This window comes from Lipophrys pholis (assembly GCF_963383615.2).
Source record: "Lipophrys pholis genome assembly, chromosome: 21".
NCBI classification, from domain to species: domain Eukaryota; kingdom Metazoa; phylum Chordata; class Actinopteri; order Blenniiformes; family Blenniidae; genus Lipophrys; species Lipophrys pholis.
The window spans coordinates 22,113,103-22,128,419 of record NC_137649.1 but is presented as its reverse complement, the minus strand read 5'-3'; the positions used below and the strand labels follow the sequence as shown (position 1 = coordinate 22,128,419).

General features: G+C 44.5%; 1 protein-coding gene across 1 annotated transcript in view; it reads left to right on the top strand.

Annotated features, from left to right (window-relative positions):
- Window positions 1–507: 507 nt before the first annotated feature.
- kif26bb (kinesin family member 26Bb) overlaps window positions 508–15,317 on the top strand; it is a gene marked incomplete at its 5' end in the record, with an annotated part of 29,783 nt that continues 14,973 nt past the window's right edge. The window contains 7 exons of the mRNA XM_080490330.1: window positions 508–738; window positions 4,057–4,500; window positions 6,750–6,871; window positions 6,970–7,141; window positions 11,407–11,616; window positions 11,972–12,065; window positions 14,954–15,225. Of these exons, the coding sequence (XP_080346456.1) occupies window positions 508–738; window positions 4,057–4,500; window positions 6,750–6,871; window positions 6,970–7,141; window positions 11,407–11,616; window positions 11,972–12,065; window positions 14,954–15,225 (1,545 nt within the window). The remainder of the gene's footprint in view (window positions 739–4,056; window positions 4,501–6,749; window positions 6,872–6,969; window positions 7,142–11,406; window positions 11,617–11,971; window positions 12,066–14,953; window positions 15,226–15,317) is intronic.

The following is a 15,317-nucleotide window of genomic DNA, read 5'->3' as shown; positions in this document are numbered from 1 at the left end:
TTTCTTTATTCTGGGCATATCATGAGCGTCTTATTTCTACTTTGCGCCTCCGGAGCCGCTGAACTCCACAAACATGCGCCCTGCCTTTGTTCGGATATCTTTTTAAATATTTACAAGTTGTCATGTCATCTCTGACTGGAAGAGGAGAGAGATTTCCTTCCCCCATCCGAGGAGCGCACTGGGTGAGTCAGATTTATTCATCCTGGGCAACAATTTCTTTGGAGACATTTGCAGATTGCGCGGATTAGAGTTTTATTATAGAGTGATTTTGTTGCTCTGGTGGAAAAAGAAAAAAAAAGAAGCAGCAGGGTGTGGTTACAGTTGTCCACATCGATTGATATCTAATTTGCCTTGCGCCAAAGCCCACATACATCCTGCGTGTGGTGATTTACTTCTCAGCGCTCAGCAGTGCAGCGGGATCAGTGCGACCCGGTGCGCTTGTCCTTCTCCGGGCGCGCAGAGGGCGGAGGCGCGCGCCCCGCGCCGGACGGCGCGCCGCTCCGGACCATGTGCCAGAGAGCGGACGATGTCCCGTCCAGTAAATCCCTCTCCGGGACCGTGGGGGACCGCATCAGGAGCACCATGTCGTTCGGCGGAGGGACCCTGGGCAGGGGCTCGGATCCCGGCTTCGGGAGGTCCGAGCGGAAAGTTGCGTGCTGCGAGAAGTGCTCGGCCAGCCTTGTTGCGCTCAAGAAGCAGGCGCTGAGTCTGGCCGTGCACCATCACTTCTCATGCAAGGTCAGTGGCACCGAGGGGCTGCACGGGCTGGACGATCACTTTCATCAATGGAAAAAAAATAATTATATATGTATTCATGAGGGGAAAAGTGTTTTGGCTTTTTGATTTATATACAGAATAAGTGGCATTTTAAGATTTCCCAGCAGGTGATCCATTAAATTTGGCTGTTTGTGTTCTTGATGCGAGTGTTTGAGGTAAAAACAATCGTATTTGATGGGAATAAAGCAGATTTACGTGAAATGAGCAGAGTATCCGTCTTCTGTATCAGGAGGGTCGAACTCATCCAAGAAGACAGATGACATCAGGACTCAAATCAGGGGTGTCAAACACAAGGTCCGTGGGCCAAAACTGGCCCGCCAAGAGGCTTCAAACCAGCCAAACCACCAAGAAAATTGTAAAAAAAAAACACCAATACTTTTCTTATAGTGGGATACAAGACAACACAGATCTAAGTTGAGATATTAGATATAAAACTATCATTCGCCTCAAAGCCTTGATGTCAGATTGAATTTCTAAAAAAACATGCATAATTCAACAGCTATATGTTTTGGTACATTTCACTGTATTTTCAACAGAAGGTTTCATTCAAATTTGCTTCATGTTGTGATTCTATTTTCCGTAGTAATTGTTTGGTTTCCTTAAAATATAGACATTTTAATCACATATACTCTGCGCCACAACAAAGAAAAAACGTTAAAGTTTATTACGAGACACAATTTTACCAGTCCGACATTCAAGATTTAATTCGACTGCACTAAACTGTTTTTGATGCACATGGATTCGCTGCTGCGTAGGTTTACGCTGGCCTCAGTTTGCACCTTCTACCTGTGCACGGATTTCGTTCTGGTGCTCTGGTGTCATTTAACAACTGATGAATAAGTTGATTCCTTTTTCATTCTTTTCACTTGTGTGCTTCTGGTTTGGGTGTTTGTCCGTCACACGGCGAACAAAAAGAGACAATCACTCACAAATTCACGCCGATGGTTCTGTTAAAGACTTTGATTAATGTAATGCTCATGTTAACGCCACAGAGCAAACACAACTGAACCAGAGATACTACAACATTTCAAACAGAAACGACAGAAACACTGAAAATGATGTTTCCATGTAGGGCCACTAGTGGGCACTGTTTGTTGTTGTGATGAAACCATATGGTTGTAGCAGTTCGAGTTGTTTAATGTGAACTATAAGATTTCAACACTTGAGATTTCATCGCGTCTATGGTTTTATTCATACTACTGTATTTAATATCCATCTGAATAATGTCTTCTTGAGATGTAATGACGTTTCGATCCTGCAGAGGATGCGTGCAGTTATTTTTAGTGTGGTTTTATTTTGGAAAGATCGACTTATTTCATTGTTCAGAACATCATAATTTTATTACAAACCAGCAGAACAAAGCATAAATATTTCAACTATTTTTTTTTTAAAAAGAAAATAATGAATGAAAGTCAGCCTAGAATAAACAACGCTTGACTTCATCAACTGAACATCCCGTTTTGACACATTTCCTCCGACACCAGTGTGACGATGAGGATGGTTAACTGGTGCTTTAATGCTCACATGGGGCACATTAGCCCTTTTAGGGGAATGCAGGTCTGTACACTTACCTCCAGCAGCATCCATCACTCAGGCCAAATCGACTGAGTGAACCAGTGACATTCCTGCGCCAGTGGCTTTCAAATGCACATGAATATTTCATCCCTACATCCATGTGTCATCTCCACAGTCCTCTCCAGTGAGCGGCCGCTATTTATTTTGGTCCTCCTAAGTGGGATTTGGGACTACAGCGAGAGAGAGAGAGAGAGAGAGAGAGAGAGAGAGAGAGAGAGAGAGAGAGAGAGAGAGAGAGAGAGAGATGGTATCTGTGGCCACAGGCATGGTCAGTAGAAATCTGATAATCCAGCTTGAACCTCGCAGGTTTATTGATCCAAGCATTACTTCTGAACAGCATCATGTCTGTGTGATGTCATCATTTCGCCTCCCGTCTGGCTGCGGCACAACTCTCCCTCTCCTCTTCAGCCTGTAGGTTTGTCATCACTCTCTTCTCCGAATGGGAGACGCCTACATTGGAGCCTCCATGTGATGCATAACCCCTTGACGTCATTTTATGTAGGAAACACATTAATATGTGCAGCCTCAGCACTCTGAGAGTTTGACTGACTTTGTTTTTAACAGTTGAAAGCTCCTGTAGTGCTCCTCCGGGAGAACAAGGGTCACTGGCAGCTTGCCGGAAACTTTGCATTGGGAGAGGCAACGAAGGAGGAAATACTAGCATTTTTAATTTAATGGATTACACTTATCACTGACTTCCTTATAAGTGAACATTGTTGGATATTTACAGCAAATAACTAAATTAACTCTCGTGGTAGCCCTTATTGTTCTACTGTGTAAAACGCAAAGCTTTCCTTTGCGTTTTTGGTGTTCAGTTTACACAGCAGAGCCGTGAAAACATAACTTCTTTAAATCGCTCCCGTCTCCGTCTCCGTGGAAACGGGGGGAAACGCAACGATTCTGAAAACGCTCCAGCTCCGAAGACGTGGACATGGAGTCAATATTTTTGTGTACTCTCATTGTTAATGTTTATTGTTTTCTGCATGCTTGTGTGTGTAGTTTCATTCTAAAAAAAAACAAACAAACAACAGCACCCACTAGTGGCTCGACATGCTAACTACATTAATTTCCCCATAAACAAACATCGTTTTCAAAATGTAGCCGTGTAAACATGGGGTGTAAACATGACGTGTAAACATGACGTGTAAACATGACGTGTAAACATGACGTGTAAACGGGGTTTGTTTTGGATTAATGAGGCTCTCCTCCTCCGGTAAACAGGAGTTTAGATTAATGGTAACATAGCTTCACCATACTGGAAACAGGAGCTTTAGATAATGCTGAATACTGAAACTTTAAAAGCACTATTCTATATACCAAAAATATTCAGATTCCAATACTTGATAGAAAGTGTGTGATTTGACCTTCAACACTACTATTCAACCCTGAACTTGTGTTCATCGTTCCTACAAACTCTGATTGAGCAGTTTATTGAGCATTAACGTTTGTCATGAACTGCTATTTATTGAATTTTCCCTCAATCATAAACATACAGTAAATAGAATTTTAACTGCTCTTTCCAGGATTGTGCTGCTTGTGTTAATCAATACTCCCGACGCCACGATCTCTTCTCTAAGTGCAAAGACCCGTGACCGAACCCCCGTTCACATAAAACCAAAGCCAGATGTCAAACAAAGTGTTTTTATTAACAGCTGAGCTACGTTCTGGGATGTTTTTATCTTTATTTTCTGAAATTTTTTGCAGGACTTTGGCGAGCTGTCAGCGTTTCTCCGCGACAACCTTCGCGTCCACGGGCGGGACAGGGAGCAGGGCGGGTGCTCGGCCTGCGGGACGACCCCGAATCAGCTGAAACAAGAGGCCATCCACCTGGCGATGAGCCGGGGTCAGTCACTGGCCAAGCCTCCCTTTGAGGCAGTGGGACAGGGCGAGGCGACGCTCGGCGACAGGCCTCCGAGGGAGGTGGCCATGGCCAGCCATCAACCGCGCAGTCACACTTACAGTCCCCACAGCCCACGGAGCCCCAAGACGCCCCAGAGGACCCCCCAAACCCTCCGGCGGAGGGGGCCTAAGCTTCCCGGCCACGATATGGACCGCTGGGTGGAGGCACAGCAGCAGCAGCTGGTGGTGGTGGAGGCCTCCAAACCCGCGAGTGGCTCCGACGGTGTGACCCGCTACACTTACCGTCAGGTACCCCTAAAAGCCTCCTCTTCGCACTAAATCTCACATAAACACCCCCCCCACCCCCCAAGTGTGCATCCCACCCCCCGTTTTATATTAACGAGCCTTGTGGGTAATGTGTACCTTCTGGGGGCACACACGTGTCGGCATGCCAAATGATTTACGGGGCCCAATCAGAGCCTATTTCCATCCCGCGGCGGAGCACGGCGCTCGAAAGTACTCCTGCTAATGGAATGGAATCGGGTCGTGATTTAGCCCATCGTAAAAGGAGGCCAGTCAAAAAGCACTTGTGATCAATAGGAGGGACGGTCACGTCCAACATTGCGGCTGGTGAAGTGTGCATTACCGAGATGGAAGGTGCGGTGCGGTGGGTCGTCCCCCCCCCCGACACACACACACACACACACACACACACACACAGCCCCTAATGAAAAGGTTATATAGCTAAATCAGCACAAGGTGACTGAGTGAACTGTTTTTACATTTTAGAAAATGACGTGGTTCACTATTTATTTTTTTTTTTTTAGGAAGACGATCTTCACTTTCTTCATAAACGTAAACTTCCTTCTCAATTAAAATGTTCTTATGGCATCATGTCATTGGTCCGGGCCCCTTTTAGATAAAATGGAGCAGAATATGGACCCCCAATATCATCTGCTTCTCCTGAATTTAATAATTCCGACAGCAATTTAAGGTCCAATTGTTAAATATTGAATGACGGAGGGAACAAAAAAAAAACTATGAAACAATAAAAACCTTTCACACATGAATCAGTCATGAGTTGCTGAAACTTTTCATTTCTGAGACGAGCAGAATTTCTTCCTGGCTCTCACATTCAAGATCCTTTCAACAGGAGTCTCATTTTAACTGAGTCAGCAATAGACTTCAATTTCCATTGAACACATGGAGCATGCACTGCCTTAATTAGCCAGCTGATAAAAATCTGTTTGCAGCACTGACTTTTGTCTGCTTCTGCATTACATCATTGCTTCAATAATAACAAAAAAACCTAAAACTGGAGTGGTTTATCTGCCTATTCATGTGCAGGGTGGGGAGGAGAAGAGAAGCTGAATCAGCACTCAGCTAAACCGGAGCAGCCTTGAGAGATCCTTTCATCGGCTGTAATTACCTGGCGCTCGTAATCTGTGCATCCAATTAAATCCAACAAAAGAAAAAACAACAAAAAAAAACTTTTCTGCATCCTATTAGCAAATGAAATGATTCTGTATTGTCCAACATCAACCAGCCGGGTCCAGTTTGACAGGAGATCAGTGACATAATTCACTGGGTCTGGTTCTGCAGGTTCCTCCCTGTTAAAAGTATTTTTTTACTTTTCCACCTTCTCCTCTGCTTGGAGTGGAATTGTTTTTTTGTTTTTGTTTTTAAATCTGTAAAAGTGCCTTGAAATGACCGCGTTGTATTTGGAGCTGTAGAAATAAAATAGAACTGAATTGAATGGGGAAAGTGGAGGATTGAAACGAGCTGGGGGCAGAAAAATAGAAGAAAAACAAGACGTTAGATGTGGCAGGGCGAAATGATAAATGGAGGAGACACTGGGAGAAAACAAGAGGACATATGAGAGCCAATATGGAGAGAAATTAGAGCAGAGAGAAAGAGGAGGCCATGATTTACAAAAAAAAAAAGGTTATGGCTGAAGATGTGAGGCGAGGAGGAGGAGGAGGGCATGTGTGCATTAACCATAATATCTTGAGCTCCTCTTCCATCCTGTTTCCAAGATCTCCTCTGGCACTAATTGCCACTTTACCGTAGGACGTTACTAAAAGAAGAGCCGGGCCGACGTCGTCATGTCGCCCCGAGAGTGGAGCCGGGCCTCTGACGACACGAACGTGGAAAACGCTCCACGTTGAGCTGCGAGGGATGCGAGCGGCGGCGGTCATGTTGCGCGGTTATGAATGAGTTCAGCCCTCCTCCCGCCTCCGGGGGGGGGGGGGGGGGGGGGGGGGGGGGGGGGTCTGCTTACTGTACCTCTTCCACTCTTGAGTCATGTCTTCGACTCGCCTTCACAGTGTGTCCCTCGCTCTCTGAATGCAGCCAGCTACACCCATACCATGACTAATGGTGTATCTTTAACCCCTCTCAGCACTGGATGGCCTACTTAACACACAGATGCACTCCGTCTTCCTACCCAGAGTAATTCCCGTGATAATAGCCCCCTTTTTGGAGAGGGTGCTGGAGTGCAATTACAGATTTGTTTTTTTTTTGGTTTTTTTTAATAATGAGCTTTCTCCCCCTGGCAGGCGGCAGATGATGCCTCGCTGAGCTGCGGAGACGCGGGGACAGTACAGGCCAGCTCCAAAATCCCACACATCTCCCGAGTGGTGAACATCGCCAACACGGCCGCCATGTCCTTCCTGGCGAGGTAAATCCGAAAACCGCACACTCGCTTTTTACTGCAAAACATGACCGTCACTGGTTTTGTCACACTCACACCCCCCTACCCCGCCTCTTCGCCTGCAGGGCTGCCGAGAAGCTCAATCTGACTTTGAGGAAAAGGGGCCAAGACTCGGATCCAGCTCCCTCCAATCTCTCCACCTGTTTCAGGGAGGTGATCCAGAACAACCCGCCGCCGGTTCCCCCCTGCCTGCTCCAAGCTGCCACCAGAAGCAAGGACTCGCCCGGCGTTGGAAAGGTGGACTTTGCATTCTCACACAATCAACACGTAGACCCATCACACACGGAAAAAACATGAATGAAAACGACACAGAAATGTGAAATATTCACACGTTTTGAATCAGATGCAATTCTGATTGTGAGATTTTTAAAAGCTCAGGTTCCGAAGAAGTTGTTTGCTTTATCACTTTTTTAAATTCACAACAGCTACAAACACAATAGCAGACTTTAGAAACTGACAAATCGATTTCCAAAAGATGAAGCTCATTTGATACAAATTTGAGTCGAGTGTCTGTTGAATATATTCCATTTTCCCAGTATATCAGAAGTGCTCTGTCACGATAGGTGGAGAGGATTAACTCCATATGGTCCTCACGCTGCACTGCAGGAGCAATTCATCGACATGTTCACAAAATTCAGTGGAATGTCTTTCATTTTTCACTTAACTGTCAAAAAAGAAGCAGCAACTTCTCAAATTTGAGCAGAAATATTTTCAATTGGAAATGCACAATATAAATACTTAATTATCAATTTCCTTCGTTCTTGTCATTGTTTTAGGCTCCGTTTACACGACAACGTTTAAAGTAAAAAAGCGATGTATGATTTATGTTTTCACAAACGTTTTGGCTTTAAAGAGCAACGTTTTGAAAATGATGTCCGCTTACACAGAAACGGCAGAAACGTTGAAAACGATGTAGTTTTCATTTTGGGCCACTAGTGGGTGCTGTTTGTTATTGCGATGAAACCACACACACACACATGCTCACAGAGAACAGTATGCTATAAACATTAACAATGGCAGCACACAGACATTCATGTGGACGGACGACTAAGTGGGATTGTTAGTCCCAGGAGAACATGGACCATTGATGTTATTGTCCATCTACTGAGCATGTGCAGAAGAACTGTTTTCTATGGTTATGTGCATTCGGAGAAGCAGCATTTCTACCACTTACATGGAGATGGAGCCTGAGCGTTTCCAGAAAATTCAGTTTTCTTATTTTTACATCGAGTCAGAGTGTCTAAAAAAAAAAAAATATTTCAAAAAGTGGCATTTTAAATTGCTCGGAGCACCATTGTCCTGTAAACGGACACCCGAAATGCAACGGAATCTTTTTGTTTTCACTTAAAAACATTCCGCCTTAGTATTCACACTATGAAACACAGACAGAATACCTCAATTCTGACTGTTTGAAGCTTTTCTACCTGGAATTTACGTTTCCTGCCTGTGCATGTGTGAGTTTTCCCCAGTTTCCTGCAGCGAATAGCTGGTGACCCGTCTGCTTTCACCCATCTTCAACTCTTATCATGTAAAGCGGTATTTAAAATGGATGAATGGGTACATGAGGCACTTGTGCTTTTCGAATTGCTGTTGGGTTTAGTGATTTGTTGTTGTGGTTTGCACTTCAGGGCCACCGTATATTCCACCATGAAAGACTGTTTCCAGCCATGACGGCGTGCACATGGCAGCTCAGCACATCATTCACGGGATCAACGGGCCAGTTTAAGACCCTTCTGGGGTGCCCGCGATCAATAAATCCATCATTATTGCTGTAATTCCACTCCTGTGTGCCACAACATCGTGTGGCTAACGAGTGTATTTAGTGTCTGAATGTCTAAAAAAACTGATCATTAATTAAAAAAAAGCTTTATTGCCTTTCAGCCACATAGCCTAATATATATTTTATTTTGTCTGGATCTGATACTGTTCACACAAACTGCTTGAAAAAGAATAATTGCGTCAAAAACGGTGTCAAAATTACGAAATTGTGGAAACAGGGTTATTTACAAAAATGGAAGAGTGATTCCACTTTTGTACACTAGGTGGCAGTGTTGCTGCCTGTCTGTAGCCATTTCTCTAACGGAAGAAGTCAGTCAGAGCACATGGCTTACAAGCTTATGATAAAAAAAAAAATTACACATCAGCACACTATAATACATAAATTGTAAGTTTATGTTGTTTGTTTGCGCAACATTTTCAAGTTAAAACTCGACGTTTACACGTCAGTGGTGCTCGGAGCCCCTAAAAACGCAACTTTTTGAAAACGCTCCGACTTTTGCGTGTAAATGGCAGAAAACGCAATTAAAGTAGATGCACAAAATGTAATCAATGAGAGTTGAGATGACAGTAGAGCTCATGGCTCATGACCAGCAGCTGTACCAACATGCTTGGGAATAAGGGAGTGATGTTTTACTGTGACGCCCCTGATTTTGGCGTCATTGTTGGCGAAGGTATTAAAGTTACTCATCGACTTAACAGGTGTAAATAGTAAGAACTTGTCCTGTGTATTATGTATGAATACATAGTATAAACTCTACATTGGTGAATATATACCACCATCCTTGCCCACAAGCAGCACCTCTGAAGAGGTTTTCACCCCCCCCACCCCGCCCACCCCTGTTGAGGCGTAAAGCGATCACAGTCAATTTGGAGGCGATCTTATATCACCTCTCCTTCACGATACGCTGTAATGCTGTGCTAATGTCTCCATCTTCCTCCTCTCTCCTCCTCGCCTCATTTGGGGGAGGATCGGGGGCCGATCAATACGGCTGCCGGCCCCTGGCTTCGCCTCATAGATGGACTCCTGGGTTTTAGTCTAGAGTTACAGACGGAGGGCTTGGGTGAGCCCCCCCCCGCTGTTGCGCATGAGAATATTTCATATAGGAAGGATTTCACAGCTTCTAAGTGGACATCCTGAATAATTTAGCCCTCATAAATAGATGCTCCATGAGAGTTCGAGGGTCTTTTCTTGCGTAAAGTATGAAAATGATGACGAGGGGAGTGGCTCTCACGGCACGGCAGATGGGATATGGCTCTCAGATTCCGTCCATGATGTCATGGTGGTGTAATGCGGTCCTGCACAGCTTCAAGAAAACAACCTCTGATTGGATGTCATGGCCAATCCAGTATGCTTAGCATCGCGCAGACCTCGAGTCCTCAGTCAGACTGAATTTCTAATTGGCTTATAAACCTTAACATGCCTTCTATTCTATGTTGTGGGGTGCATGTCGGCATGTCCCGCTGCTTGTTAAATAGCTGTCGGAGTCAGGATGTAACTTGATTTAGGAGCTTAAAGCCTCTAGATCTCAGGCTTTCTGTGGCAGAGGTGCATTAAGGAATTAATGTCACGACATGCGGAGATGGAGCGTCACCGTGCAGTTTTTAGATGAGCCGTATTCTGATCAGATCGTGTCGTCTGCTGCAGCCAAAAGACGGCGCGTCGGTCATGACTGCGTCGGCATCCGCTGTATCCGAGTGAAAACGGAGGAGTTTTTTTTCAGAAAAATCTTCTCGTTTCCACAACGTTTTGAAAACGGTGTCTAGTTACACGTCGATGTCACAAACGCTGAACTTGCTAAATGATAGATGAAGATATTTAAAATAAATCTCATTCCTTTTTCATAAAGGTTCCGATTGCTGCTGGGTTTTTTTTTACCCTCAGTAGTTAAAGCCATGTTCTTACCATTCATCAAACATGAGACCTCAGATCATACATGTTGCATGATACAAAAAAGCATCCATGCATTCAATAAATAATGAAATTTATATATCTTTTTTATATATATATATATATATATATATATATATATATATAAACATACACACTATGCATACTTGGCTGAGTGAAACAGCAGAGCTTTCTTTGAAAAAGCCTTTTAGTATAATCCAGAATCCATAAACTGAATTAGGACTGGCCTACTACAAGCTGGTAAAAAGTATTTAATCATAAGCTCTAAGCATTAAACAGTTTAAAAACAGTCGTAGACAGTTACTGGTTTTATGTGACCAGATGTTTAGTTAGCCTGTCCTCCTGTAGTCAGGACTCGCATGATTTGTTTAATTTGACGTGTTTTTTTAAAAAGACTAATATCACGTTTTGTTTATTTCAGGTTAACATACTTTAAAAACCTTAGAGCTCAACTTCAATTGGCCACAAATCGCATATTGTGTCACAATTAATTAAAAAAAATCAACGTCTGCTTTTTCTTGAAACAGCCTTGCTGATGCTGACCTATATTATCCATAATGGGAATGTTAAACGGAAACAGGAAACAGTAGCCGTAGTAGTTAACAGTAGTTATAAGAGTTTCTTCTAATGGTGTGCGAGCATCTTGCGTGGCAGCGTTAACCATCGGAGTGTGAATTAAGAGGAAACACGCGCCATATGAGCAATATCCATTAATATGGTATAAGAGCCGTTCCAGTCTCTCGTCTGACAACAAGACGACTGGAGTCACTCCTGTGTCCTGTTCAGCACGTTTTTTTTTTTTAATGGTTTGCAGGTCAAAGTAGTGCTGAGGGTGAGTCCCTCGCTGTCGGAGGGACACGGCCATCCACCCGTCCTCCGGATCGACCCGTCCAAGAAGAGAGTCACCATCGTGGAACCCGTCACCAGAAGCCAACCGTTCGGCGCGATGACGCTGGGCAGGGACGGACACAGTCTGCTGAAGACCTTCAACTTTGACGCTGCCTACCCTCAAGAGTCCAGCCAGGTTTGTTTCTCAGCCCGCAGGATTCCAGCTCTGGCAACGCCAATCTGGGCTGATGACCTCTGCTTTAATCGTGGGACTCGATGTTGTGTCACGTGTTTGTTTTTTTTCCCTCCTCCGTACATCACCAATGTTTCGCTCCTCCATCTGTTCGATGACCCGAAAGCCGATATCGCCGGGGAAAGCCACCCTCAGTTATGCAGGCCGTCAATTCCACTCGACTCTCTGCGAGCTCTGCTTACAGTATCCGAGCCCCGGGGGGAGCGTGGGGGGGGGGGGGGGGGGGCATTTTTCTTTCAAGGCGCAGATGAATCACGAGATGCTCTTGTCTTCCCCTTCCTGTTCTCTCTCCGGCCAGGCGGAGGTGAGCGCGGGCGTCCTGGCTGACGTCATCCGCTGCGTGCTCAGCGGCAGCGATGGATGCGTTTTGGGTTTGGGCTGCGCCGATGTGGGTGAGTAAACGGTCACTTTACAAATGGCCGCGGGTTAAAATTTCAAAAGGCGGGGAGGTGGGGGCGGGGCCGCCCCCTTCCTCGTCTTCCTGCATCTCGCCATCACTCACCCTGTCTTTATCACTTAAACTGCCTGTCTGCATTCCCTCTCTCTCAGTGCTTGTTTCAATCTTAATGCACATCCCGTGCCTCCTTGTTCTTTCACTTTCCGGCTCCATTCGTCTCTCTCCGATCTCCGGCCTTAACCGACGTGACGGCAATTTGTTGCCACGACAAATCTCTTGGCTTTAGTCGATCGCCTCTGGTCTGTTACTGCTCAATGAAAGCCGAGTCATCAATAATACAGCACATATCCCCCCCCCCCCTTTTTTTTTTTTTTTTTTTTTTTTTAAAGCTTTACATTGCAGAACATGTCAGCATATGGCGCAGAAACACACACATTTTCTTCTGTTTTTTAATCTCAGAGAAAACTGTAAACAAAGCGGACTGTAATATGTTGCTATTAGAGAGATGGAAGCCTGCACTCAGCGCTGGGGAAAGGGGTTTAATAGATTTGTGTCACACACACACACACACACACACACACACACACACACACACACACACACACACACACACACACACACACACACACACACACACACACACACACACACACACACACACACACACACACACACACACACAGTAAGGGACAGGGTCTCCTTGGAGCTGCTCTTTCGCATGACGCCACTCTCCGTAAATCTGATTGAATTAGTTGGGGCGATACAGACTACATGTGGCCGACAGCCAGGAGGATATCAATCTCCTGCCACAGAATACTATTCTTTCACAGTAACGGCAGGCAGCTTTAATTGGAGTAAACCAATTCTCTTGTCCTCATTCAATTAGAGTTTGGGTAGGACGGGAGCGGGTGAACCAGGCCCATAACTCCAAACTAATGTGGGGCAAAAGTGCACGAGGACAAGATGCAATATGGCAGGAGACCATTAAAAACCTTCATTTAGGCATTTTTTTGAGTTTATTGTATTGTGTTTGAGTTTTTTGTGTGGACCTGGAGACCTCCAACCTCCCATCCAGTCTACATAAATCACCCTTTTGCCTCAGTACTTAGAATGAAACATTTAAAAAAAAAAAAATCATTTTAATGTTATAATTTGTGTTGTTGTGTGAGGTGAAAGTTAAATATGAGTTTTACTGGTAGAGCGCCACAGTTCTTAGATTTTACTGTAGATTAGATCAAATTAGATTGAATTAGAGTACATTTATCTTTGTCATTCATGCAGAAAATGAAATGCAGATGTAAGCAGTGATTGAATGTATATAATGCAATAATAATTTACAGAGGGGGCGATGTGAAGTGATGTAAATAGAACATATATGAATATGTGTACATACCGCATTTAAAAAACTTTATACAAACTGTAAGTACAATATGAATAACGATATTATTTGTACAGTATTTTTATTATTATTATTTTATGCAGAAACCTTTATAGAAAGTCACGCACTAAACAACGTGGTAGACTAAATTCATTCAATGTGCTGATCTAATTATCAAAATAGTTTATTCAACTTAGATTCACTTGCTTGTTCAAGTTGATTACAAATTCAAAGTTAAGATAAGTACAGGATCTTCAAACGTCTAAGTGAGGCGGTTGTTTTCAGAACAATGGGTTCACGCTGCCTGTTCAATTAAATTATTTTGGATTTGCCACAAAGTGTGGTACTATTTACTGCACTTCGACTGTACGTAAAGTGCATTACACGGTCGTACATTTTCGAAATTGGCTGACATCAGCTTCACGATGAGCTGAAATGAGCATGTATGTTGAATAATGTGAACGTGATGCTTGACTTAATGAGAGAGTCCCGGGGAGAGCGTCGTCCCGCCATGTTTTAAGTGGCATGGATTTGCATTTTGGAAAGCTCTGCATTCATTTGTGCCTCTGCCAGTGGGTCAACATCCCAATATGATGTGTTGAATCCACTCCTGGAGAGACTGCTCTGCTAATTGCTGGGCGTGATAAGCAGGGATGAGAGGGACACACCATGGTCGACACGTTCTCCTCCCTTTTAGCTGGGTTGTTTTTGTTGCAGGAGAAGATAAAATATATCTCCTGTATTATATAATCCAGATGAACAGGGCTGCAAACGCTGGAATCGTAGTGAAACTTTATGATCATGTACACTTAGGGGCTCGTTTACACTATAAGGTTTTTAAAGTGTAAACGCAAAAATTTCCTTTACGCCTTGGGTGCACGTTTACACGACAACAGTGCTCGAAGCTACTTTTTGAAAATGGCTCCCAAGTGGAACTTCTTAAGAAAGCTTGAGCTCCATGTAAACAAAGGAAATGCTGTTTCTGCACATGCATGCGATGGCGTAAAGGAAAAAGGAAAAACAGTTTTTCTGCCCGTGTGTGCTTAGAGTGTTGTGACTCCCCGTCCATATTCTCCTGGGACTTTGGTAGTTTTATATATGAATCCCCCAGAAATACAATCCAACATGGTCGTCTTATGACAGACATACGTCCGTGTTTCATTACAAAATACGACCAACAGCACCTACTAGTGGCCATACAGGAAAACTACATAATTTTCAGAGTTTCTGCCGTTTCCATGTAAACTGACATCGTTGTGGTGTAAACTCAAAGCTTTTCCGAAACGAAAACGCAAAAAACGATGCCTTTTCATTTGCAACACCGTCATGTAAAAGGTTGTTAACAAGTTCCTGATTGTGATCACGTGTTTGGATTTATAAGCAATAGAGGGAAAACTAAATTATGTTTTTACTCTCAAAATGAACGTCAGGCAAAGAAAGGATCAGTAGTTATATGTGGGTTCTGCAATTCTCTCTCCTTCTCTCTCTCTCTCCGGCCTCTGCAGGCTCCTGGTCCAGCATGGTGGGCAGTGGTGAGAGCCACCAGAAACTGGGCGTGATCCCCTGTGCCATCTCCTGGCTCTACAGCGCCATCGAGCGGCGCAGGGAGAAGACCTGGACCGACCTGACGGTGTCGGTGTCCGCCATGGAGCTGTGCAGCGGAGACGAGGACACGCTGAGGGACCTGCTGGGGGAGATCGCCCCCTCGTCGGGCAGCATCCAGGACAGCCCCAAAGCCCACGTTAAAATCCAGGAGGACCCAGTCAACGGGATACAGGTAGACGAAGAGACGTTCTTCCTCGGCTTGTTGACGTGCTTCTGCCTGTGCACGCAACGATTCCGCTGACCCACATCGATGGATGATTGCTT